At 38.6% G+C, this 27,895-nt stretch overlaps 1 protein-coding gene across 3 annotated transcripts in view; it reads left to right on the plus strand.

The window, feature by feature from the left end:
- ARHGAP26 (Rho GTPase activating protein 26) overlaps positions 1 to 27,895 on the plus strand; it is a 285,303-nt gene that overhangs the window by 102,420 nt on the left and 154,988 nt on the right. For all 3 annotated transcript variants that reach the window (XM_058171506.1, XM_058171507.1, XM_058171508.1), the window contains exons 5-10: positions 594 to 695; positions 4,100 to 4,210; positions 9,712 to 9,816; positions 11,764 to 11,893; positions 13,484 to 13,584; positions 17,326 to 17,420. In XM_058171506.1, coding sequence (XP_058027489.1) covers positions 594 to 695; positions 4,100 to 4,210; positions 9,712 to 9,816; positions 11,764 to 11,893; positions 13,484 to 13,584; positions 17,326 to 17,420 — 644 coding nt within the window. The remainder of the gene's footprint in view (positions 1 to 593; positions 696 to 4,099; positions 4,211 to 9,711; positions 9,817 to 11,763; positions 11,894 to 13,483; positions 13,585 to 17,325; positions 17,421 to 27,895) is intronic.

The raw sequence follows: 27,895 nt of genomic DNA on the forward strand, positions 1-27,895 counted from the left end.
CTAATACATTAATTGTAGATGTTGTTTGCTTTGTAATTCATAAGGAGTACTGATAGAGGTACATGAGAATTTGTGTCTGGAAGGAGAACACTTTGTAATTCAGAATACGTAGCCTTTGAAAAGTGCAAATGTCAATGTGCTAATTAAAGGGGAGAAATGTAAATATAGAAGAGAATATATGTAGCTCAGGTTGAACTGTGATGTCCTTGGTGCTCCCTGAGCTTAGTAGTTGCTTGTAGCCATTTCATTATCCAACTAGGTAGTATCAATGCCACTGTTGATGTTACTTAGTTGGGTAATGAAACAGCTGCAAGCAAACAACCAAGAGCAGAAAGAGCAGCAAGGACACGACAAATAAAAATATACCCCTTATTAGTATCCTTGAGGATGATGCAACGGAGGGAGACATAAAGTTTTGAATCACAGACTACACATTTATATTACAAACATTTGGAAGTATATATGTGTGTGTATGTGTGTGTGTGTGTGTGTGTGTGTGTCTGTCTGTCTGTCTGTCTGTCTGTCTGTCTGTCTCTGCATGATTATTACAATAGTATTGTTTTCATGGCTTCTTATGTGGCATATTTTGACAGGAAGCCAGGAAGAAGTATGACAAGGAGACTGAGAAATACTGTGGAATATTAGAAAAGCACTTAAATCTGTCTTCCAAGAAGAAAGAATCTCAGCTTCAAGAGGTGAGATTGGCTGTTTTGTTTGTTTGCACTACTAAGCCAAAAGTTTATTTATTCCTGTTGAATGAAAGGCTTAAAGTTGAGCCTTAACATACAAATGTTTAAGTATGCATGTGAAGAAGCAAGTTTATTTCGGAGCTCTTTAAATTCTCTCTAAAATTCCAGGTTAGAGTTTACATTACTTTTAATTAAATCAGCTGTCTACCCACATCAGATTTGGAATTGTAAGGTAGAGAAAGAATGCTGTAATTTTTCTGGCTGGGAAATTCTGTCAGTTGAAATCCACATATCCACATCAAGATGACAATTTTAGCCACACAGCTTTTCCAATTCATTGTAAAGCTGTGTAATACTTGAGTATTGGTGCCATCTTGTGGTCCATTTTTTATATTAATGTTTGCTATTTTTCTCTATAGAGATTTGACCGCTCTCTCCCACCCTCTTTTTTTCTTTTTCCTTTTTGTTTCAAACATAAATGGCTGCCTTTAGAGATGCAGAGTTCATTCTCTTTTGGCTTTTATTACCATTGTCCAAAATAAAAATCTCTTCACTGCCTAGATCTATATTTTCTTAAGTGCTGGGATTCTGAGTGAGGGGTCTAAATGATTGCAGCTTTGGGACAGGAGGCTACAGGTTTTTAAGTATTAAATGACTGAAAGTTTAGGTCATCAACTGGGCTTTGAGAAAGGGATGATGGTCAGTTTAGGGGCAAATGCAAGTGCAAGGGCTTGTTGGTTGCAATAATTCTAGCTGTGGATTTTGATTTTTCATGAGTAACACCCAGCTACTTCATAGGTGTGTTGTTATTTTAGTATAGTTAGACCATGTGTAATTGACAGACTGGATTTTATCAAATATTTTATCTGTTATTTATTATTTTATTCTAGAATTTTTAATTGGATATTCACTGAGTGCTTTTATTTGTTCTGGTATGCAGTCTATGACTAATAAACTGAATTGAATTGAATAGGTGTGTTAGATATCTGAAAACATGCTACATTTGGGATAGCATTCATGGTGCTTAAGAAACAGGAAGGCAGGGGTGAAATCTAAAAAAATTCCCTACCTATTCTGTGGGCGTGACTTAATTGGTGGGCGTGGCTTGGTGGTCAGATGAATGGGTGGGTGTGGCCAATAACAATAAATAATAAAAATAATAAAAAAAGTATAAAAAAACAATAAGAGGTACCAAAAACCAACTTTCACACTTTACACACACACACAACACAACACAACACAACACAACTGACTCACACACAATGTAAAAGCAGCTGCACTTCACACTTCACACAGCCACAAAAAGCTCAAAAACCAACTTTCACACTTTACACACACACACACACACACACACACACACACACACACACACATACAGCTTTCTGAGAGTTTGTGTGTTTGTGTAGTTACAGTGAAACACAACAAAAACACACCAAACCCCAGAAAGCTGCACAAATATTTTATTTTATTATTTTATTTTATTTTATTATTATTTTATTTTATTTTATTTTATTTTATTTTATTTTATTTATTTTATTTTATTTTATTTTATTTTATTATATTTTATTTTATTTTATTTTATCGTGGACTTCAATTCCCAGAGTTCCTCAGCCAGACAGCGTTAATCACTCAGTGATGAAATAGATTAGCTAAGTTTAGATTAGTTCAGTCTAGTGCTAAAAGCGAAACTGGGGCTTTCTGGCTGTGAGAAAAGCCATGAGGTTGATCAGGAATCAGGTAAGTGGCTTAGACTCTTTTAAAAGGAGTTTTTCTACATGTTTTCTACAGAAAACATGTTTTTTAAGGTTTTGCTGATGAGGAACTCAGGTGAGATCCCCAGAGTAGCCTTTAAGGTATTTTTTTTTTTTAAGTTTAAAGGCTGCCAATCTCAGCTGAGGGGCCGGATCCTCAAAGGCTTTTTTTTACTTTTAAAGGCAGGTTTCGGCTGAAGCAAAACCGGCTTTTAAAAGTTAAAAAAAAACCCTCTGCTGATGGTGGGGCTCAGCAGAGGCGGGGGGGCGGGGCCAGGGATTTTTGCTACGGGTCTTCCGAACCAGCAGCTGCCACCGCTACCGGATCGCGTGATCCCGTCCGATCTGGGAGCATTTCACCCCTGCAGGAAGGGTCTCAAAACTTGAATGATTCCATTTGCCATAGAGCTTTAAAGAATATTAGGAGTCTGAAAATGTAACTTGAGTTTCATAAACATATCAGGTGTGAGCATCTTTCAGAAAGGCTGAGACTAAATCTTAGTCATTAAAACCATGCCATTAAAGACGAGTAATTAACAATCACCTCATAATATAATTGTGTGAAATGAAGTTTTTTACAGCCCAAAATTAGATAGCTGGTAGTGAACTAAATTCCTATACAGGTACCAAACTTTTGATCTAAACCTTTTTCAAAAGAAACATATTCTGTCTGTGGGCTGCCTTTTGTTAGTCCCACATGAATTTTCAAAACTTTTTTCAGCTCGTAGACATATTCTTGTATGGAAAGAACAGAAATAAAGATTCTTCTTCTTTCTTAAAAGTATTTTACATAAGAACTTGTCCAGATAATTAGGTTTAGGTCCATAGTATTGTAACTCTTTTTCTTTGAGTACTGACTTGATTTTTATTTTCCATATTTGTTATTTTGACCATTCTCATCTTTCTCAAATATTAAAAAAAGTCCAAATGAATCTGATCATATTCAGTATGGTCATATCTTTGCGATAAGTACTCATGTTTTTTAAAAATTAAGAATAAGAAAATAACCCCTTATTCTTTGACCAGTAGTTCGCAAAATTCCCATGCTCTGGAATCTCTATTTATCATTTTTTCTGACACCAAATAACTGCATTTTACAATGAAATGCATCTGCTTTGCAGAGGATTTGGGAGAGTATTCTATGCTGCATTTTGGTGTTCTCCAAATGAACTCCCCCATATTCTATTGCTGTAAAAATCTTTGGATGGATAACCAGGATTGTCAAAATTCCTGGATTTGTACTCCAAAACATTTGGAAGGCAGCAGAAAGTATGACTTGATATGTTTACCTGCTTATAGGACTCCAGTTTGAACAGACCTCATCAGCTATCATTATTTTTGAGACGGGAACTTGACAACTTGTACCAATCACCACAGTGAAAAATCTTCAATTATCTTTGAAGAAATCTCAGATTCTCAGAATGCTACTCTATCCACTTAAGGAAGCTTGCCAGCTTCAGTTTGTACGTCATTAACTATTGGACAGACAAGGCAATCTTTCTTAAGAGCTTAGCCCTTTGCTCCATAGACTTCTAGAATTAAATATACTTAATTGGGAAAGTTCTATACAAACGAACAGCCTTTGTATAATCTTGATGTCAAATGTTCATAGTTAATTACTTGCTTTATTTTCTTTTTAATCCACATGACAACTGACAGGCAGACACCCAGGTGGACCTGGTCAGGCAGCACTTTTATGAAGTTTCTCTTGAGTATGTCTTCAAAGTACAAGAAGTTCAGGAGAGAAAGATGTTTGAGTTTGTGGAACCAGTAAGTAAATGTTTGTAGTTTGTCAAGCATTTCTTCTTCTCTGAAATATAACAGCAATAAATTAAGCTACAGTGAATGCTTTAGAAAGTATTGATAAAGTGACTTTTTCTTCTTTCATCTCCATGATATATGTCCTAAATCAGAATAGCTGACATTTGCATTTTCCTATATTTTTCAGTTTTGGGGGTTTAAAAAATATATGCAAAGCATAAGAGTTGGGTGAAAAAAAAATTTACATTCAGAAAAAGGTGCCAGTCCCCCTATATTGTTTTAAAATATTGCTTCTAGAAAAAGTGAGCCCAGAGTTGCATACATTAAGTGAAATACGCAAAAAAAAGCTAAATATATGCATATTTTTGTTTCAATCTACAAACCTAAAAAGGCCTAAGTGAAACTTAATCTTAAAATATTTGCTCATCCCTAGAAATAAGTTACCTTCAGGAAGCAGCATAGAAACAATTTCCATGTGAACAGAATGGAAATAATTACGTCCAAATATCACAAATATGAATATTTACTATTGGTTCTAATTTCATACTCAGTAGGGAAAGGTGAATACTGAAATTGTTTAATTATCAACTGTTGCTGCTGTCTTTCTGCTGCTACAACATTTTAATTCCAGTATGTTCTTAGCTGAAGAAATACAGTAACTCTGAAGAAAAACCATTAAAAGATAATATTACTGTAAGTGGTTCAATTGTTATGGTCAGTTGGATTATGCAGTGCTTCTGATTGGATTCAAAGTGTTTCAAAGCAAGCTGGGATATAAACATAACACCTGTCTGTAACTCTTTCAAGCAGCTGTGCCTGTTTCTGAAATTGTATAAAATGTGGGGAAAGATGTAGCTGTTCTACAAGATATAGATAGATTTGTGCCCCTATTTCTGAAGCAGAATTGGAATTGAATCTGAAATGTCACACCGTTGTAGTTATGTGAAGATTTGTTGCACATTCAGATGCTATATCTGCTTGGTGTGTAATAATATCTTATAGTCACTGATCTGTTTAGCTATAGGTTAGTTTAGTTTAGGAAATAATCACAATGAGCATCAGTCATGGCTCCAGCACCAAGTTACTTAGATGTTTACTCTGGAAAATATATATTTCTAACTATAAACTTTAGAGGCAGATGAGGGGAAAGAGAATAAACTCCAGAAGGAGACATCAAAGCCAATAGCTGGTTCAGAAGAGACTGGTTTGCTGAAAAGCTCCCATTTTGGATGTTTCAAACAAAGCCAGAAAAAGGAAATTCTTAGTTATTTGTTAGACAGGGAATGCTACATTTCTGCAGCTTTATTTCAAGTGATGGAAATGTACTACTTCAGTAGTATTCATGAGAGGAACGAACCAGAATTGCTCTCTGGCACTACTGTGTTTGATTTACTGGTCTTTGGTGCAGCACTGTTTTCCTTTCTTCAGTAGTCAGCTATTTCTGGCCAACTAGGAGAGAAATGACAGAGAAGTGATGTTCCTTGGCTGATTGGTAATAATAGGGAAGAGAGATTGAAGGGCTGCTGTTTAATCACAGGCCTAGTTAGCCAGGTTGTATCTTCTTTGAATCTTGCCTTTTCCTCTCCTACTATATATATATAGGGAAGAATAGGAATGTTCTCTGTGCTTTCTAGTTCCTTTATCCATGATCTCTCACACTTTTTGCTGTCATGGTTGAGAAGCATTGGGGGCCATTGATAAAGTATGTGTGCATATGTGTAAGAGATTAATGTGCTGGCTTAGAAACCAGGAGACTATGAATTCTAGTCCTGCCTTAGTCATGAAAGCCAGCTTGGAGACATTGAGCCAGCCACCCGTTTTCAACCCAAAATGACCTCACAAGGTTGTTGTGGGGAAAATTGGAGGAGAAAGGAGTACAATGAATATTGGCTCAGATTTATTCTCAGTTGGGGACCAGGTGTGGTATAGGTCCTTTGGAGATGCCTGGGGACTCAATATGGTCACTGTTTGATCCTGATGAACCTAAGGAAATGGACATGGTTCTTGGGACTGTAAGTGTAGCCACCTATGAATTAGATATTTATATATCAAACTTCTTAACCGCCCATCTCCCTTGCAGATCTTGGGTGAGATGGCTTATCTGGACCCCTTCTAGTCTGGTTTTAGCTTCAGATATGAGATGGGATACAAACGGTGTTGGTTGCACTTTTGAATGACCTCTGGTGGGAGTGGGATGAAAGGAGTGTGTTGGGAGTGGCCAGAGTTGGTTGTAAGGTGGGTATATATAAGTGTTTTAAACAAACAAATATACATACATACCGGTGGTGGGTTGCTACGGGTTTGCCCCGGATCGAATGAACCGATAGCGGTGGTGGCAGGAGGCTCCGCCAACCCTCCTGGACGTCTTTGTGCTTGAGCAGAAGTTTCTGCCCGTGTGTAGAAGCGGGGTGCACGCATGCGCACCTGCACGCGCATCCATCACTGAACCGGTAGCCACGGGATTTGAAACCCACTACACATACATACATACATACATACATACATGCATGCATACATGGGTAGCCCCAAGCAGAGTGCAGTAGTCCGTAGGGGAGATAAAGAGGGCATAAATGACTGAAAGAAGAGCCTCCCGATCCTGGAAGGGGCATAACTGGTACACAATATGAAGTTGAGCAAAGACCCTCCTAGCTATGACTGTCACGTTATGTTGCGCATTCCTGTTTTTTAAAAAAAAGGACAGCTACAGGTTATCTTTAAATTATCATTCAGTTTATCCTGAGGCATTAAACACATCATTTTTATAACTCAAATAACCAATTCAAAAATTCTGGATGATTTATCTAGGAATCAGATTCGATGTAATGGGGATCAGAATAGACACCCTCAGAGCACTGTAGGTTGATATATTCAATATTACATTCTGATCAATATTACATTCTGGGAATCTGCTTCTCATGTCGAAATAATTTCAACAAAATAATTCAGAAAGGTATTATGTATATGAAATAACTGATAATTACCAAAATATATAGCCAAACCAACTGGATCACCTTCTTCTAGTTTGGCCCTGAGGAGAAAAACATGTTACGTAATCAGGAAGTTTGAAATGGATCAAGATAATTGGCCTCCTTTAGGAATGATTGAACTTGAGTTGCTGCTACATAGCTTAGGATTTTGCCCCATTGTGAAATGTTAGAAACGTTTGACAGATATCTGCAGAGGATTATGGTGTTGGGATTATGTTGAGTTGGATAAGATGCCCAGTGACCTCATGGTGAAGGTTAAGGTAAAGATATTTGCGACCCACATTTTTGACATTAGATTAATTCAGTAGAAATTCATTATCTTAAAGTTCCTTTTGCAAAAGAAAAAAAATATATGCTGGCATTTTGTTTTTGGGGGAATCAATGAGTTCCAGTTTTGCTTTTGTTTTTTTAATGAATCTCTGTATTTCTTTGATCATTATTCTAAACAAGATAACTGTGAGAATTATTTAGCTTTCCCCCCATGCTATGTTGGCCCTAAGTTAGACCATATGCTTACTCTCAATTTTTTTTTAAAAAACAGTATCTTGTAATTTGCCCAAGCATTTTTACATTTCTGAAGCATTTGGAAAGAATTTTGTATACTTCTTCCAAAAAAAAAAAAAAAAAAAGAGGGAAGGAGGAAGATAGAGATTAAGAATTATTGCTCTTCTTTGAAAAATCCTGTTACTGTAAGTAAGATTCAACAACTTTGCTGATTATTTATATTTTATTATTATTGAAGGATGGGTGGGAATCCTTTCCTTCCTTCCTGTAGCTTTGAAGACGTAAAGCCTTCTACTTTACGTGTTTTATTACTTTAATGTCATTTCTGTGTTTGAACTGCAGGTGGCACTGGGTACAGCAGATAGGTTGCTTAAATTTAAATATATAAGGTAAATAATCGATTCTGTATTAATAGAACAATGGTTCAAGCGATAAAGAACTTTGAGCAGAATTTCTGGTTAACAAATCATCGTAGCTGAATGTGGCTGAAAAGGGATGCAGCCTTCTTATGCTGACCTCTCTATAGATGCAGAAAAGTTAAGAAAGGAAAGGGCATAGAATAGATGAAGGATAGCAGGCATTTTGCAATAGAGTAGTAAATGTCTGGAACATTCTACCTGATCCTGTTGTTAGTCTCTCTTTTACCTTTTACTGTAAACTGTCTACCGCGGACCTTTCATGTTTCTTAAGAGGTTCCTAAGGGGGCGTGCATAAGCGCACCAGTGTGCCTACCGTCCCTGTCCTACTGTTCCCAATTATATGTAATCATTCTATGTGTTTATGGCTATGTTTTGCCAATTTATATCTTTTCTTTGTGCCAAAAATATTTCATGTGTTCATGTCTGTGTCTACTCTGTTACTTGTTTTCTTGTATTTGTTGACAAATAAAATAAATACATAAAGTTCTGGTTTCCTTTCAATGCTTTGTACATTTGAATGCTTGAAGGAAGCTATTGCTTCTGCTGATTTTCTCGTGTTATTCTGCCTGTTTCTCCTCTCAGTTATCTGAGAGAAAAGACATAACTATATAGGTATATTATAGATAGATAGATAGAATATTTTATTGGCCAAGTGTGATTAGACACACAAGGAAACCTATTTTTTTATGTATTTATTTGTCTTACAGTGACATAAATGGGCTGAAGCTTCAAAAAATTGTTTAGATCTGGCCAATATTCTGTTTCCCTCTGTATAAAAAAAAACTTTTAGAAAATCCAAAGATTATACAATCACAAAACGATTTGGAATTCTAGTCTTTCCTTAGGAACGAAAGCTGGTTGGTGACCTTGGGACAATTATTCTCCCTCACCTCACCTCACCTCACCTCACCTCACCTCACCTCACCTCACCTCACCTCACCATGTTGCTGTAATGAGGAAAATAGGTTGCAGGAACATTATGTGCACCACTTTCAATTGCACTAAATAAATGTGGGATGTGATGGTGATAATGACGATGATGATGTAAGATTTCGGATAATTTTATTTGTTTATTTGCAAAAAGCTTTTCCGTCCTTCATGGAGTTACTATCAAATAAGCATGCATAGACATAAATTCAATCTGATTGGAATGTTTGTTGAGTCTCAGCCTTGAGAAATAAAGAGAGGAGCTTCTCTAATTGTTAACCTCCCATAATGAATCTACAGAGATTAAAAGTGGTCTGAAAAGACAATTCAAGAGATTCAGAATGGAATATTATGCGTAGTTTTAAAAACTTAAACCACAATATTTCTGCCAGTCCATTTGTAAACATATCCCTGGGTATCCACCCTCTAAATTTTTGGTTTCATTGTTGGTGCAGTTATAAAGTAGTGTATAAAGTGTACTCAGAAAGCAATCCCAATGAGTTTAGCAGAAATTACTCTGTGTTATGCATAATGGACTGCAGCCATGGCATCTTCTCTGATTTTATGGTGGGAAGAAAGAGGACAGGACCAATTGCCCTCTACTACATAAAAAAGAAACCAACAAGCTCTTGTAATTCAATTCTTTGTTTTGTTTTTTTTCCCTTCCCTGCAGCTGCTGGCATTTCTGCAAGGGCTGTTCACATTCTACCATCATGGCTATGAGCTTGCAAAGGATTTCAGTGATTTCAAGACAGAGCTGACAATCAGTATACAAAATGTAAGCAGAAACACTTATTGAAGATATAGGAACTCTTTCAAGTGTTATTCTTCAACTTTTTACCCAAGAATATCTTGCTATGTTAATAAAAGGGGTGGCGTGATAGCTCAGCAGTTAAAGTGCTGGGCTTGTTGGTTGGAAAGCAAGTAGCCCAGGGTCGAGAACTGAGTGCTACGTGATGGGGTGAGCTCCCTTTCTCGCCCGAACTCCTGCCAACCTAACAGTTTGAAAGCATGCAAATGCGAATAGATAAATAGGTACTAATTCAGTGTGAAGGTAATAGAGCTCTGTAATGTCACGCTGGCCACATGACCGACCACAGAAACATCTTTGGACAGTGCTGGCTCATTGGCCTTGAAATAGGGATGACCACTGCCCCCTATAGTTGGCCACAACTAGCGGAGTAAAATTCACAGTGACTCCTATGTTAATAAAAAGTTTAATTTGAATAACTATAAGCAAAATCCTCCTCTTCTTTCTCCTCCTCCTCCTCCATTGGTCGCTGGTAAATTTGGCGATTAAGCAAACAATTTCAAAATAGCATATTTACTATTGTTTTATGAGCCAGATGTTTATCTTAATACAAACTTAAATGCCCTATAAATTCATAACATACCTAAACCTCTTGATTATTAGTTTTTTTTCAAGAAGGTACCATCAGACCTGATTATTGATGCCAAGACTTAATGTAAATATTTACTCCCTTATACTGGCAGCATGGTTCATCAATAAAAAAGAGATTTTTTTTCCATTTCGGAAAAAAATATGCTTAGGAGTTTCTAATAGCTATTGTCCCTCAAAATCTCTCTCAAAATATTGTGATTTGTTATATTCCATAGACATTTTTCAGTTGTCTTAAGACTTCTTGCTCTCTTTATTTTGTAAAGCTTTATATAAATATATGAAGCTTGGATGTAGTTAAAAGAAACTGATAATATGTGGAAAGGTTAAATCAATCCCACTACAGCCTAGATTTACAATACTGTTGTCCATGCATTCTAATGTTGAACATACATGTCAAGATTAAGAAGTAATAACAAGATTATGTTCTAACAGTAAATTTATTTTTGGGGTAGATCAATTAACCCACCTGGCCTTTCTAGTTAGCGTGTAGAAACTTCAGCATGACACTCCAGTGTAGGGGTCCCCAATCTCCAGGCTGCGGCCCACTACCAGGCTGTGGCTTATTCGGAACCAGGCCATGTGCCAGTCTGCCACTCATGCAAATGGGGCTTCATGCACACATGTGCACCAGCCCTCCACTTGTGTGGTCCGGTTCCCCTCTTCCCCCAAGCCGGGCTGCCAAGCTGCAAATGTTGGGGGCTGTTGTTCTAGTGAGCCACTAGTGAGCAGTTGCTACTGCTAGTATTACTAGACTCACCAATGGTCTGACTGGTATAAGGCAAAATCTTATGCTTCTGCTCTAACTGAACTCTATGTGTACCTGTAGTTTTCTATTCTAAAAAAACAACTAATTGATAGGCATCATAAAAATCAATATATACAATGGATATATGGGCAACATGTATCCATTGTACATGCATGTACAATGCAGCTTTCACATCAGTTGAATCCAGTTGTGAGCCAAATGCATGCATGAGACTTTCTATATGTTATTTCTAACTAGTAAGGGTATTAGGGAAAATATGGCAACCCACCTAAGGCAACAGATTTTGATGCTATGAAAAACCAACAAGCCATTGGTTACCTGCTAATTCAAAATTGTTGGACATCTTCTGTTTTAGAGATGAAATTCTTGAAGACTGTTCTGTCTCATATTACTAAAGAATCTGGTTGGGATTGGTCTTCTTCATTTGCAGTTCTGCCTCAGGTAGCATTCATTCCTGAGCCAGTCTTGTTTCTCACATAACCTTTATATAATATTCTGTGCATTTAAAGCTTGACCGAAATATTTTTTACTCATTTTCCATTAATCTTTAAATGCAGACAAGAAACCGTTTTGAAGGCACCCGGTCAGAAGTTGAATCCTTGATGAAGAAAATGAAGGAGAATCCTCATGAGCACAAAAACATCAGCCCCTTCACCATGGAGGGCTACCTTTACGTTCAGGAAAAGCGTGAGTACCTTTATGCTTACTTCAAATAACATTTTTTACTTGAATTGACTTTGAAGCTTTTATTTCAGTCAGGAAAATGGATGGCTGATACAATTAGAAACTTCTGGAAGTTCCAAAAATGCTTTTACAAAAGGCAACTGGACTTTCAAGAAATCCTGGATGATTGAGAATCTCCATAGACAACATCTGGAAAGGGTAGCTCCTTACAAGAATTATTCCTCTGTTTTTTTCTTTTTCAGTTATTTTTAATGAAAATAAAAATAACTCGAAACAAATATTATTACATATTTTTAATGACAGCAAGTATTATGTTGTTCACTGTGAAATCTCTAGGATAACAATAAGTAAAACTGTTTAATATCTTCATATCTTTCCTTGCAATCTTTTTTGGCTAGTTTGGAGATACTCCTAGAGATATTGCTGCAACACAATTGCTAGCATGCATAGGCATTAGCTGTATTTCCAGACTACTAAAAGATCGAGCAGAATCAGAAGAGCCAGAAGTTCCCAACTACTATGAAGATGAACAGGCATTAAGCAAATGAATTTTATTAATGTTAAGAAAAATAGAAATTATGTGACTAAAACAGATTTTATTTTTCCCCCTTCTAATTAATTTGCTGCAATATGTTTGCAGTTACAGAAGAATTGCTATGCCCTTGAGCTTTCAACCACATTGATTGCAACCAACTTACGATTTCTTGCTATTTTTGTCCTAACTCTAATTGGCAAGAATAAAATAAGATCCTTATGAAACTTACATTTTAGGAGTGGTCTACATAATGTAATAGAAGTTCAAAGTAGATAGTCTAATTATATATTTGAAATAATATCAACACCTGTATCTAAAAAGTTGTTACAAAGCGAAAAGCTGCAGTGAGTATTAAGAGAATCTCTGCTCTTTCCATTCCATTTAATATCAGGTTGAGGACTGCTGTTACTAGACTGTGTACTACCTTCAAGGAAAACTAATATTTTTCCTGATTTTAAATCGTATTTTTAACCTGCACAGAGTTTCCATTTTGCATCCTATACCTTTCTTTCAGAGTATTTTCGCCCCCCTTTGGAAATTCTTTTTTAGATTTACTAAAAAAAAAAAGATAAATTATAGGAATTACTCCCTTTTGTTTTCACAGACTGAAATTGACAGAGTAATTCAAGTAAGGATTAGTGACTTTTATTTTATTTTTATTTCTAATTTTTGCCAGATAATGATGGATGTGCATTTTTGCATTTTTTTCCTAAGCATGTCTAAACTCAGTTACTGATGATTGACCCACTATCTCTTCTGGAAGTTGGTTCCAAGCTTCCACTACTGTTTCTATGAAGTAATACTTTCTAATATTACTTTTGAACTTCCCTCCTGTCAGTTTGAGATTAGGCCTCTGTGTTCTTGGTTACTTAATATTGAATGTCCTGCCTTCTAGAACCTTACTCTTAATATATTTAAAGGTTTCAATCATATCATGAATTGTAGCCTGTGCAGCAATTTTGGTTCCATCCTTCCATATGTTAAGATGCACTTTCCGGTAAAATTAGCTTGCATTTGTATCATACCTGAAATATACAACTCATTTCTATTCTGACTAGGTCATTTTGGGACATCCTGGGTAAAGCATTACTGCACATATCACAGTGAATCCAAACGAATAACGATGGTGCCATTTGACCAGAAGTCTGGTGGAAAGGGGGTGAGTAAAAATGCAGATGATTTGACATGGAGATACTTATGATTATTTAAACTAAACTAAACATTTAAACTAAAATGGAGTTGACCAAAATTACTAATTGCATGAAGTACTATAGTTGTATTTTAAGTGTCCATTCAGTTCTTTCTTAATTTATTGTTCAGATGGTATGATGAATCTGGATCATATGTTTACACCTTCCCTTTATAATTAGTGTTTTCATTTAAATAGAGTTATTATTTCTTTTGATATGATGGAATATATTTCTAGGCATAAACAATAAATTCTTTCAATTTTCACCGCATATGAATTAATTGTATTTGCATCATTATAATGATAGGAGAATGTAAATTTGCTGAAATTTACTGATCTAAATGTTAGGACACAATTCACAACTTTAAAAATATCAGATACAAGGATACTTTCTGGTTAACAAGGCTTCTTTGTTTACCAAAAGGTTCTCTGGGCCATTTCTCTTGTCATTATGATCTGCATATATATATCTAAATATTTATATGTGATGTGCATGTAAGTACATATATAATGACTATGTAAATGTATGTGCATATAAAGCAGGGGTGAAATGCTCCCGGTTCGCACCGGCTCCCCCGATTAGATAGCGATGAAAGCTGCTAGTTCTGAGGACCGGTAGCAAAAATCCCTGGCCCCGTCCCCACTGCCTCTGCTGAGCTGCATCAGCAGCAGAGGTTTTTTTTTATTTGCATTTATATCCTGCCCTTCTCCGAAGACTCAGGGCGGCTTACACTATGTCAAGCAATAGTCTTCATCCATTTGTATATTATATACAAAGTCAACTTATTGCCCCCAACAATCTGGGTCCTCATTTTACCTACCTTATAAAGGATGGAAGGCTAAGTCAACCTTGGGCCTGGTGGGACTTGAACCTGCAATAATTGCAAGCAGCTGCTGTTAATAACAGACTGTCTTAGCAGTCTGAGCCACTCAAGGACCCTTTTTTACTTTTAAAAGTTTTTCTTCAGCTGAAACGTGCCTTGAAAAGTAAAAAAAAAAACCCTCTGATGATCGCGGGGCTGAGCAGAGATCATCAGAACACTTTAAAAGTTTTTTTAAAAAAAACCTCTTCAGCCGAAGGGGAAAAGAAAAAAGAAAAAAACCCGAGGTTTTAAAAGCCTCCTCTGGCGATCCCAGAGGAATTTTCTGATCCTCACAGGCCTTTAAACTCTCTTTTTAACAGCCCCCACTTATAAGAGCCCCCACCCAAGCCCAGCCAATTCCCTCTCCTCACTTACCTATAATTACTGCTCTTTCCGGCTGGCAACGGCATGTTTTCTTCAGCTACTGAAGAAAAAAAAAGCTTGCTTTGACTTCCTGCTTTGCTGGTTGAGGAACTCTGGGATTTGAAGTCCACAATAAAATAAAATAAAATAAAATAATAAAATAAAATATTTGTTCAACTTTCAGAGATTTGGTGTGTTTCTGTAGTGTTTCACTCTAATTACACAAACACACAAAATCTTAGAAAGCTGTATATGGCATTTTGTGAGTGTGTGTGTGAGTTGTGTGTGTGTAAAGTGTGAAAGTTGGTTTTTGAGCTTTTTGTGGCTGTGTGAAATGTGAAGTGCAGCTGCTATTACATTGTGTGTGAGTTAGTTGTGTTGTGTTGTATGTGTGTAAAGTGTGAAAGTTGGTTTTTGATACCTCTTATTGTTTTTTATACTTTGTTTATTATTTTTATTATTTATTGTTATTGGCCATGCCCACTCAGTCATCTGACCACCAAGCCATGCCCACCAATTAAGCCACGCCCACAGAACCAGTAGGGAACATTTTTAGATTTCACCCCTGGTATAAAGTCATGCATCTGTGCACATGCACCATGTTGAAAAAGTAAAATCAGACTCTCTGCAGTTTAACTTCTGCAAATTCTTCATTTGGGCATTATCCTAGAAAAGAACTTTTTTTTGAAAAAAAAAAGTTAACAGAATCTTACTTGAAAAAAGAGAGCTCCACATAAAAAGCTTTTAAATATTTAATACAAAGATTCCAATGTAGTAATTTGTTTCCTAAACAGATTTGTTGCAGTTAATGTAATACCAGGAAGATGTCTCAAGGCACTTGCTGCTTATATTAATTCCTTAAAGGGATGAGATGAATTATTATATTCACTTTGTTTTGCCCTGCAGCCTTTTACTTGTCTGCATTTGCATTGGCAATGCTTCTAAAGCTATAAAAATTTGCAGGTAGTATGTTTGAAATAATGTTCTGTTATTCTTATTCAGCCAAGTCATTTCCTGAAACAAAGTCATCATTTGACACATCCCAATGAATAGCTTTTCACAAGTATGCCTTTAGTAATGGGATACACAAGTGTTCCTCTAAGGGCATTGGACCATGATTCATGATTTGGGAATGTTTATTTCATTTTGTGGCACTTTCCTATAAGTGTATCTTTTAGAGGCCATTTGAGCTGCTCATCTGCCAGGTCTTTCTAAGAATCTGTGAATTGTACTAAAGCCAACAACAGAAGTGGAACATTGCCTGATTTAGTGATTGAACAGGCTTACTTTACTTTATGTGGGTTGGGCTACAATCAGAACTAGATTGGAAATTGCTTTTTCCAGCAATTGAAAAACAACATTGTGATTCATATAATTAGGGGTAAAAGAATACAATCCATTAGAAGTACAGGTAGTCCTTGACTTATAACAGTTCATTTAGTGACTGTTCAAAAAAAGTGACTTATGACTGTTTTTCCACACTTAATGATTGTTGCAGCATCCCCTTGATCATATGAGGAAAATTCCGTTGTTTGGCTGACTTATATTTATGATGGTTGCACTGCCCTGGAGTCATGTGATCCCTTTTTATGACCTTCTGACAAGCAAAGTCAGTGGGGAAGCCAGATTCACCTAACAACCGTGTAACTAACTTAACAACTGCAGTCATTCACTTAACAACTGTGGCAAGAAAGGTGATAAGATGGGCCAAAATTCACTTAACAACTGCCTCTCTGAGCAACAGAAATTTTGGGTTCAGTTGTGATCATAATTCGAGGACTACCTGAATTATGTTCATCTCAGATGAATCTTTCTGTGCCATGATTGTGATTACTGAGAAGGGAAGACCCTTCAGATTTTAGAAGAATCCTAACAGGGCAAAAGAAGAAGAAAAAAAAGAAACGTCTTTCTAAGCAAAGTGATCTATAGAATATTGACATGGTTGCAGTTGATAGGTGCATTTAAAATGCATGTTGATAGTAGCCTAAAAGCATGTTCTTCTTCTGATCTGATTTATGGTATTATAATGTTGGATATTACCTTACATGGCTTTTTTAAAAAAGAGAATATAAAAATTAATGGAAGGTTCATAGCTGAGATAATGTTCCATTGTGGCTAATGCTAGGAGCATGCAAGACATACTCTCCAGTTTTGCTTTGGCTTGGCTGAACAGGTAAATACCCTTTGACGGAAGATTTTAGATTAGATAAAGCTTTGATCTGATCTGTCAGGGCTGCCTTATGTTCTTATCTCTTCTAAGATTGATAGATTTAAATGAGGTTTAAAGAAATCTTCTGTTTCTCATTTTGCAAAGAGTATCTTACAGGATTTACAAATCCTTTTCTTTATTACCTTGTTTTAATTGATAATCAGCATGGGTTAAAATACTGGTTCCAAAGTGAATGCCTCTGGCATTGAAAATAAGGTTGCTTCCAGAAAAAAAAGAAAAGAATTGACCTAATATGCGATTTTTATATCTTGCCAGGGAGAAGACGAAGCTGTTATTCTCAAATCTTGCACTCGACGGAAGACTGATTCCATAGAGAAGAGATTCTGCTTTGATGTAGAAGCTGTGGATCGGTGAGTTTATTTATTAAATTTAAATGCTGAAACTCACCTCTGCTTTTGCCATTCATTAGCCAGAACTGTAGAAACAGAAATAAACTACTTACAAGTCATGCTTCACCACAACAGACAACCATCTGCCTTCATCAAAAAGTGCAGATCAACCCAATTGAATATAGCATGAATAACACACACACACACACACACACACACACACACACACACACACACACACACACACACAGTATAACCGAGCCCTACATTAAAGGAGTTTCAGGGCCTATCAGCAGGCTACTCTAAATAAATGTAACATGTACTCCAACAAAGTTATGAAAATATTGTGTGCAATGTAGGGACACAGTACCAAAATGAAAACAAATTTGCGGTCATCCTCATCCTATGATGGCAGTTGGTGCTGGGATTACCATTGTTAAGCAATGCAGTCATAAAATGTGGCCATTTTGCTTAGCAACTGCAATCCAAACAGTCTCAGTTCCCACTGTTAAGTGAATGCCCTGGTCCATAGGTGAAGCAACATCTTGCCAGCTTCCCACAATCAAATCAGTGGGAAAATTGTAGGAAGATGCGAGACTCTGATGAGTATGGGAGGAAGCAGAGGATATGTGTGTGTGGTGGGGGAGGGGTTGGGGCGAGTGTGCAAGAGCCCTGAAACCACTTGAATGTTCAGCTCCAGAGTTGAGAGACTTCTGAGGGACTCTTGACTCTGGGGCAGAAAATCCTCTGAGGCTGAAGATTTTGACACAGATCATTTTAGCCATTCCCCAGAGATAAGAGGGAATCCTTTCAGAAAGTAGCAGTAGTTTGTGAACTTCTCTGCCGGCTTTCCTATTGACTATCTGGGGAAGCTGGTAGGGATGATTGCAAAGAAAACTCTGGTATTTAAAATATATCCAATATATTATCTTAGTAACATTAAGACTACCTAACAAAACTAGCTCATTCTCATTTCAGTATTGATGAATAGTAGATTAATAAACAAGAATTTTTAATGAATCAGCATAGTAATATGAAACGTCATTAAGCACTATCAGAAAACATAGAGATTCAAAATTGTAATTGTGACTAGATTTATTTCATAAATAATCATATGTCTTTTCATAACCATTATAATGTTAAACAGGTTGCAATTTAAATATGATTTAGCTGTTCAATTTTATAATATTCACATTTAAAATAAATGTAAGTTTAAATTGTAAAGCTTTGAAGTACTGAGTTACAAGTTAGGATGATTTAAATTTGAGGCAAGTTGTTAGAAACAGCTGGAAAAATGCTTGAGATGTAAAGAGTTCAGTTTAAAGGTATTTGAAATGGGACTTCGGAGCCTGATTATTTCTAGAAAGATCAGAACAACCCCTTTTTACCAGCTCTGATCATTTTGCATTTTCTTATTCACAGTGAATAAATGCAGTTGCTTCTGTATTTTTGGTACTATGTAAGATTTATTATTATTTATTATTTATTATTATTATTTATTTGATTTTTATACCGCCCTTCTCCCGAAGGACTCAGGGCGGTGTACAGGCAAAGATTTGATAATGAAAGGTCTATAGTTAAGAGAGATTAAATTGCTTACTTGGATTAACTGTGAATTAATCCACCTGAAAATAAGACCAAAAAAATTGGTTGCATGTTTATTTCTACGTAGCCCCATGTAAACAAAACAACATGTGTAGAAAGAATTAAAAGAAATTAATATTTCTGTTATAACTTTTGGGCTCATAAGCAATTTCATAAAAGATTTAAAATATATTTTAAAAAACCAATATTCTATATAAGTAACATGTAGTGTTTGCAATAATGTATTCTCTTTGAATACATCAAAGATCCAGTAGAATTAGCTGTTCATTACAAAACCTGATTAACTGCTAACTGGAATAAAAAAAAAAGGGGAAAAAAGCCCTATTATTATCTCTGATTTACCTAAAATAAAGATGCTACTTATACATAGTCTCTTATTTTGTCTGTGAAACCTGGTTCAGTCTTTTTTTCTTTCCTTGGGAGTTTATATTGATGTTCTCCTACAGTCCAAGTCTTGTTGCTGATTAGAAACCCCCAAATGCAGCCAATCAATAGTGGAAGGGGAAAATAAAAAAGTTCACATATTTTCTTCTCTCCCAAGGCGGGAGATTCTAGATATATGGACTAAAAAGGCACTAGGTTCTGTATTAATTGTTTCAGGGCTTTGTCAAAAGAATTTTCCAGGAACAGAAAATGTGAAGGAGACGCAGTATGGCTGAATTTGGTAGAAAGAACAGCAAAAACAATAACAACAAAAATAGATGTAATTGCCTTGATTTTTGGAGAGTGAAGGGAGGGAAGATAAATTAGCTTTTCTGGTTTCTATTAAAAATCAGATTAAGGTGCATGATCAACAATTCTAGAGGTAAATAAAAGATACAAGTCAATTTCTTCAAAGTTATTTTAGCTATAACTGATCCTGATAACAGGAAATCAAATTTAAATGATTATTTTTAGTGAAGTACACTAGGAGTATTTCTGCTGAAGTATTTCCTATATACACATACACTTTCTTAACAATTGCTTAGGAATGGTACTTGAACAACAGTGGAAAAATAATAGGCTCTTTATATTAAGCCGATTCAGCTAACATAAAGTGACTACTATTTCTCCATCAACGTCCAAGTTTTATTCAATGACAGTACAACAGTAGTTATATTTGTAGTCCTATAGAAGAGAGTCAGAAGAGTTCATCATAAGGAATTTTTACTGCAGCCGTGGAATTTGTCACCCTGTTGAAAACAGAACAAGAATTCATTTTGGCGTTCTTTGCCAGTCATTTTTCTAGCTTCCTGTCATGCATCCAAATGTGCATTGTACACAAATAGGAAAGGGTAAAAACGAATAAGAATTGCAAAAAGAAAAGGTGAAGCAAGAGTCAGTGGAATCAGATTAGGGAATAGAGGACATTTGTTTTAATTTCTCTGTTGTCAATTACATATTGCCAAGATTATAATGCTGTGAGGCATTAAGCAGATGGCATCAGTGATGCTTTGTTACCTCTCAGCATTAATAACATAAAATCCTCTTACTTGTGCTGTTTCAAAAGACTGTAGCTCATGAATATGTTACTGATACTGAGGTTCCATACAGGTATGCTTTGTGCATCTTATCTCAACTTGTGCGCAGAAGTTAGCCTGCACCGCCAAGTAATTCTGCCCCCAGTATCATGTGGGTCAAGTAAATTTGATTTCTTGTGTCCAGCTAGAAAACTCAAAATCACCACAACTCCTGGAACCCAGTAGGATCATGATTTTATATTGAGTTACATGAAACTATACACGTAAGCCTCAAAACCAAAGTTGATTGTGCCTGCTGAGTATTTAGATAGAATACCCGTACTGGGAGCTAGTCTATAGACTAAAGGTAAAGGTTTTCCCGCTGCCTGACTCTAGGAGGCAGTGTTTCATCATCATATCCTAGCTTAGGAAGTCAGTGTTGTCCATGTGGCCTGCATGACTGTATGCCTAGGTGCATGGAATGCTGTTACCTTCCCACCGAGTGATACTTATTTAGCACTTGGCTTTGCATGCTTTTGAACTGCTAGGTTGGCAGGAACTGGGGCAAGAACAGGAGCTATCCCATCATGTGGTACTTGGGTCTTGAACTGCTAACCTTCTGGTCGACAAGCCCTTAACTGCTTGGCCACTCTTTGTAGATTGACAGCAACAAAACAACATTGGTGGAAGGCAGTGGAAATGTCTCTTGTACTGTTGTCAGAAAGCCCTACATATTCATAAAGTCACTAAGAGACAAACTTAACTTGAAATATTTATAGATGTATAGATTGTGCATCTCAAGCTCTGTACTGTGGACACCAGGGTGGTCATCATGCATGATGAAGAGGTACCATGTCTTCAAAGGGTTCAATTTCTCATACTTTGCAAGTCAAGGCTCCTTCAGATCAAATAAGATAACATCGCATTAATAAATACATGTTGATTCAGTGTCTGTTTAGCAATCTGTAATCCTCTTAATCATACAGTAACCACAAACCATATTGTTTCAGTCTCACGAAATTGAATTCTGACCACTTATCAGTTTTTCTTTGCATATCTGACTTTTTGCTTGCAGAGAAATGGTAGTAGCAGCTGTAAGGGAAGTTCTCTGCTTGTCATATTTATTTATTTTTTTAGTTTTGTACTTGTTTTTTTAAGTTGACCAATTTAAATTTTCTTGTGAATTTATTTTTTCTGAGTGAAGTGTTAAAGGAGATATGATGAAGCAGGATTAGGTCATGAACTTTAAAAGTCTTATCATAGCTAAGCATATGACTAAAACTGCATTCATGTTTTGTGTCTGAAGATGAGGTAGCAAAGGGACAAGTATGCAAAAAGAAGATAAATTGGCTATATCAGCATATCCATTTTCTTGCCTATAGCGGCATATTTACAGAATGATGAACTGCAATGTCCCACATTATTCACTCTATGCAGGCCAGATCGTAAAAGAATGCAAGTCTTCCCAATCATATCTTCTCTATAAATATGTGTATTATTGCCTCTCCTAAATTGACCCTGCATTATTTATATGAAATATTTTCTTTCCTAAAAAAAACATCTTCATATAACAATCTTCATTGAACTGTTATTGAACATCTTCATTGAACTGTTATTGTTCTGTTATTGTTCATTGAACTGTTATTGCAATAGTCTTAAAATCTTGCTTCATATAGTCTTTTATGTCCTAAGTAAAATTTTATGTTATAAAGCCAAATAATCCATTTTGGATTTTAAGGTCTGCTTATAATGTAGCCTGTAGGTGGCAGCTGTGCATGCTTTATTAGTTTTTAGCTCAACTGGAAAATAAATATCTATAGAGATATTATATATATAAGAAACCACAATTGATGTTAAATAGAGATATATAATAGAATTAATGGAGCAGAAACTCGTGTAGTTTTATGGCTTTTCAGTCTGCTTTTAAAAATCAATGTGGAATCAGTTTTTACAATTATTTTCTCAACAAGTAGTGTTGTTAAATCAATACAATAATTATGTTTGTGTATTATCCTATTGACAAATAGCAAGCACATAAAGTTTTCATCCTTCAGAATACTATTAATGGGAGGCTTGTTCAGGACATGTGTAATATTTCCTGCAGGGCATTTATATATATATATATATGTATGTATGTATGTATGTATGTATGTATGTATGTAGGTCTTGGCATATTCAGGTCTTTTCCTGTGTAAGGTTGAGAGTATCTTGGCGACGTTTCAACGAGGTCTCACTCATCATCTTCAGACTGGTACTTTCGGCTTTGTGCTTGTGCAAGCAAAGCGTGGTCGGAGCTGCCATCTCTCTATAAATACTAGTGGGGAAGTGGGGAGTGTTGCTGTGAGCGGGTTGGTTGGCTATGTGGTTGCATCTTGATTGGTAGATGGAGTAGGTGTTTACAGATTGGTCGGCTGTTTCGTAGCATCCTGTGTGGGTGTGGTCCTAGTCTTTTGTGTTGTAACGACCTGGTTAATGGGCTGTGTGGAAACATCCTGAGTTCTGGGAATGTGACCTCCTATAGTGGTAATGGGCTTCCTGGAATTGTCCTGAGTTCTGAGAATGTGACCTCCTGAGTCTTGTGCTGTAAAATCCTGGGTAGTAGGTTGTGTTGTAATGTCCTGAGCTTTGGTGTTGTGGCCACTGGAGTTCTGTGATGTGATATCTTGAGCAGATAGCTGCGATGCAGCATCCCTGGTTTTGGTTTGGCTCCGAGTCTGAGGTCTTGTCATGTGTTCCTGGTGTGTGTCAGTTTGCTTTGTGTGGGGATCGGAGAGGGGCACAGCAGCCAGTGGTGCCAGCATGGTCTGGCTTCTGGATGATGGTTGTGTTTTGTCTGTGGGATGGGTTTGGCTTTGAATTTGGTAAGGATGATTGGTGGTGGCGTCGTGTGTTATCCTGGGTCCTAGGACACATTCCCAGAACTCAAGACATTTCCAGGAAGCCCATTACCACTACAGGAGGTCACATTCCCAGAACTCAGGATGTTTCCACACAGCCCATTAACCAGGTCGTTACAACTCAAAAGACTAGGACCACACACACACAGGATGCTACGAAACAGCTGACCAATCTGTAAATACCCACTCCATCTACCAATCAAGATGCAACCATACAGCCAACCAACCCGCTCACAGCAACACTCCCCACCAGTATTTATAGAGAGACGGCAGCTCCTACCACGCTTTGCTCGCACAAGCACGAAGCCAAAAGCACCAGCCTGAAGATGAGGCTATATGGCGGAGGCAAGGGGTCGTATCGTTCTCTGGGAGCACGTGCTCGATGTTTAAGGGCGATCACGTGCTCCGGCCCCTCAGTCCTTACTCGTTCCCCGGATGGCCAAGATCCTCAGAGCTTGGGTCTTCGGCTGATGCTATGCAATGCCCGGTCCGTGGTAAATAAGGCTCCCTTGATTTATGATCTTATACAGAGGGAGTCCGCGGACTTTACGGGCATTACGGAGACCTGGTTGGGCACAGAGGGGGGTGTTCCCCTGGTTGAACTGTGCCCTCCGGGTTTCCGTGCATTTCATCAGCCGAGGGCCCAAGGTAGGGGTGGCGGGGTGGCGGTTGTGATTAAAGAAAGTCTAGAGCCGAGGGAGTCCACTGTGCCTCAGATATCTGGTTGTGAATCCCTCCTTGTGAAGTGGGGCCATAGGAATCAGATGGGTCTGTTGATCGCGTACCTGGCTCCTTGCTGCGTGACTACAGCCCTGCCTGAGCTGCTGGAGGTGCTTGCCGGGGTGGCAGTTGAGACCCCCAGACTTTTGGTCATGGGGGATTTCAACTTGCCATCGGCTGGCTTGTCATCAATGGTAGCTCAGGAGTTCCAGGCTTCCATGACGGCTATGGACCTGATTCAAGTAATTGATGGCCCTACACACATGGGGGGAGGCACACTAGATTTGATTTTTATCTCTGGACAGTGGATTAATGATCTGGTATTAGGAGATTTAGTGACGGAACCAGTGTCATGGTCGGATCATTTTCTCCTTCGCCTGGACTTTCGGACTGCTACTCACCACCGCAGGGAGACGGAGCCAATGCGTTGGTTCCGTCCCAGGCGCCTGATGGACCCTGAGAGGTTCCGGACGGAGCTTGGGCCGTTTCCTGAGGATCTGGCCCACGGCACGACTGAAGAACTAGTTGCGGCCTGGGAGCGGGCCGCGGCTGGGGCTTTGGACCGTGTCGTGCCTTTGCGGCCTCTGACCCAGCGTAGATCTCACTTGGCTCCCTGGTTCTCTGAGGAGCTGAGGGAGATGAAATGCCAGAGAAGACGCCTAGAGAGTACTTGGAGGTCTAGCCGTTCCGAGGCTGATCGGACACTAGTGAGTTCTTTTACTAAGACCTACCTAGTGGCAATGAGGGAGGCGAAACGTTCCTACGTTTCCACCCTCATTGCATCGGCAGATAACCGCCCGGCCGCCCTGTTTCGGGTGACTCGCTCCCTCCTTCAACAGGGGGGGCGGGATGACCCCCTACAGGGACGTGCTGAGGAGTTTAACGGTTATCTATACGATAAAATCGTTCAGCTTCGGGATAGTTTAGACCAAAAATTGCGATGATCCAAGTGGGATGGCAGAGACACGTCTTGTTGAGGTTATTTGGGATGAGTTTGAGACTGTGGCTCCCGAGGACGTGGACAGGCTACTGGGGAGGCTACATGCGACCACGTGTTTACTGGACCCGTGCCCTTCCTGGCTGGTGCTGGCTACTCAGGATGTGACACGAGGCTGGCTCCAGGGAATTATAAATGCTTCATTGTTGGAAGGGGTTTTCCCCGCTGCCTTGAAAGAGGCGGTGGTGAGACCCCTCCTCAAGAAGCCTTCCCTGGACCCAGCTGTTTTGGGTAATTATCGTCCAGTCTCCAACCTTCGCTTTGTGGCGAAGGTTGTAGAGAGTGTGGTTGCATGGCAGCTTCCCCGGTACCTGGATGAAGCTGTCTATCTAGACCCGTTCCAGTCCGGCTTCCGGACCGGTCACAGTACGGAGACAGCTTTGGTCGCGTTGGTGGATGACCTTTGGAGGGCCAGGGATAGGGGTTGTTCCTCTGCCCTGGTCCTATTAGATCTCTCAGCGGCTTTTGATACCATCGACCATGGTATCTTGCTGCACCGGTTGGAGGGGTTGGGAGTGGGAGGCACCGTTTATCGGTGGTTCTCCTCCTATCTCTCCGACCGGTCGCAGACGGTGTTGACAGGGAGGCAGAGGTCGACCGCGAGACGCCTTACTTGTGGGGTGCCTCAGGGGTCGATTCTCTCGCCCCTCCTGTTCAACATCTACATGAAGCCGCTGGGTGAGGTCATCAGTGGTTTCGGGGTGAGTTATCATCTGTACGCTGATGATACTCAGCTGTACTTTTCCACCCCGGACCACCCCAATGAAGCTGTCGAAGTGCTGTCCCGGTGCCTGGAGGCCGTACGGGTCTGGATGGGGAGAAACAGACTCAAGCTCAATCCCTCCAAGACGGAGTGGCTGTGGATGCCGGCACCCCGGTACAGTCAGCTGCAGCCGCAGCTGGCTGTGGGGGGCGAGTTATTGGCCCCAACGGAGAGGGTGCGCAACTTGGGTGTCCTCCTGGATGGGCGGCTGTCGTTTGACGATCATTTGGCGGCCGTCTCCAGGAGGGCCTTCCACCAAGTACGCTTGGTGCGCCAGTTGCGCCCCTTTCTTGACCGGGATGCCTTATGCACGGTCACTCATGCCCTTGTCACTTCCCGCTTGGACTATTGCAATGCTCTCTACATGGGGCTGCCCTTGAAGTGCACCCGGAGGCTGCAGCTAGTTCAGAATGCAGCTGCGCGGGTAATAGTGGGAGCGACTCGTTGCTCCCATGTAACACCAATCCTGCGCAGCTTGCACTGGCTTCCTGTGGTCTTTCGGGTGCGCTTCAAGATTTTGGTTACCACCTTTAAAGCGCTCCATGGCTTAGGACCCGGGTACTTACGGGACCACCTGCTGTTACCTTTTGCCTCCCACCGACCCGTACGCTCACACAGAGAGGGCCTTCTCAGGGTGCCGTCCGCCAAGCAATGCCGGCTGGCGGCCCCCAGGGGAAGGGCCTTCTCTGTTGGAGCTCCTACGCTCTGGAATGAACTTCCCCCTGGTCAAGTGCCTGATCTTTGGACCTTCCGCCGTGAGCTGAAAACGCACTTATTTATTCAAGCGGGACTGGATTGATATTTTATTGGGGTATTTATGTCTTATGATTTTAAATGGTTTTAAAAATTTTGGCCATGTTATAATATTTCTTTTTAATTTCTTTTTAATGTTTATACATTGTATTTTTATTAGGCTGTACACCGCCCTGAGTCCTTTGGGAGAAGGGCGGTATAAAAATTGAAATAAATAAATAAATAAATAAATGATGAGTGAGACCTCGTTGAAACGTCACCAAGATACTCTCAACCTTACACAGGAAAAGACCCGAATATGCCAAGACCTACATACTAGGTCACACTCTTCTTGAGTTATCCTTACTTGTAGATTATGCATTTTGCTATTAGCCATGTTTAGCCGAAGTTTTATCTATTCACAAAGTCCAGGTTTTGTTTTTTAAAAAATGAAGGTGCTTTTCTGTTGTAGTAACATGTACCATAGATTCCTTTCAGTGTGTTAAATATGGATGGACTTTACTTAAAGCTAAAGTCCATGTGTTGCCCCATAAAGTTGCTGTATTAAAATCCCCAAAATGATAGGAAAGTGGGTAATAATAATTTCAAAATAATAATTACAAAATACATAATTCAGGTGACAAAATATTTAATAAAGAATGTAATGCAGTTGCCTTAAATTCTCACATAAAATACGGATATGGCAAGTACAAACATTAGCTCTTGACTTTTTATTTCTTCTGATCTTCACCCAAATCTTTTTTTAAGCATGGGAAATACTTTGTTCAATATGAGGAATGGGAAGATAGAGGATTTGATAGAACTACTGAAAGTTATCCTGAATGCTAAATGTTAAGAATGATATACAACTATTTTATTTAAAAGCAAGGAATTCTTCTCAATAATACAGAGAATTCTTGCCTTAAGGGGGACAGGTTCCCTGGAATAATTCTGGAAGAACAATCTGGAGTCTGAACCTGACTTGTGCAACGCTTTGGATTTAAGGCAAAAGGTCCTTTGGGATGTATAGAGACAACGTCTTACAGCACCAGTGCCTTATATTGGATGGTGTGGCTGCTCTTTGCAGCTCCAAAGCATCTTTTGCTTTCCTAGCCAAGAATCACAATTCTAGTGATAAATCATATTGGATTCTTTGCGGCACAGAATTTCTTTAAATTCTCAACAAGTTATGAAGAACTGGTCATGAAGATAATTCAGATCTATGGAAAAATATGGGAGATTGCTTTGACACCACCCCCACCCCCCCAATTGAAAAAGGATTTTTTTAAAAATTCAGAAGTTAAGAAAACATTTTTCAAACATAATTTATAATAATATATATT

This window comes from Ahaetulla prasina, chromosome 2 (assembly GCF_028640845.1).
Source record: "Ahaetulla prasina isolate Xishuangbanna chromosome 2, ASM2864084v1, whole genome shotgun sequence".
In the NCBI taxonomy this organism is placed as follows: Eukaryota; Metazoa; Chordata; class Lepidosauria; order Squamata; family Colubridae; genus Ahaetulla; species Ahaetulla prasina.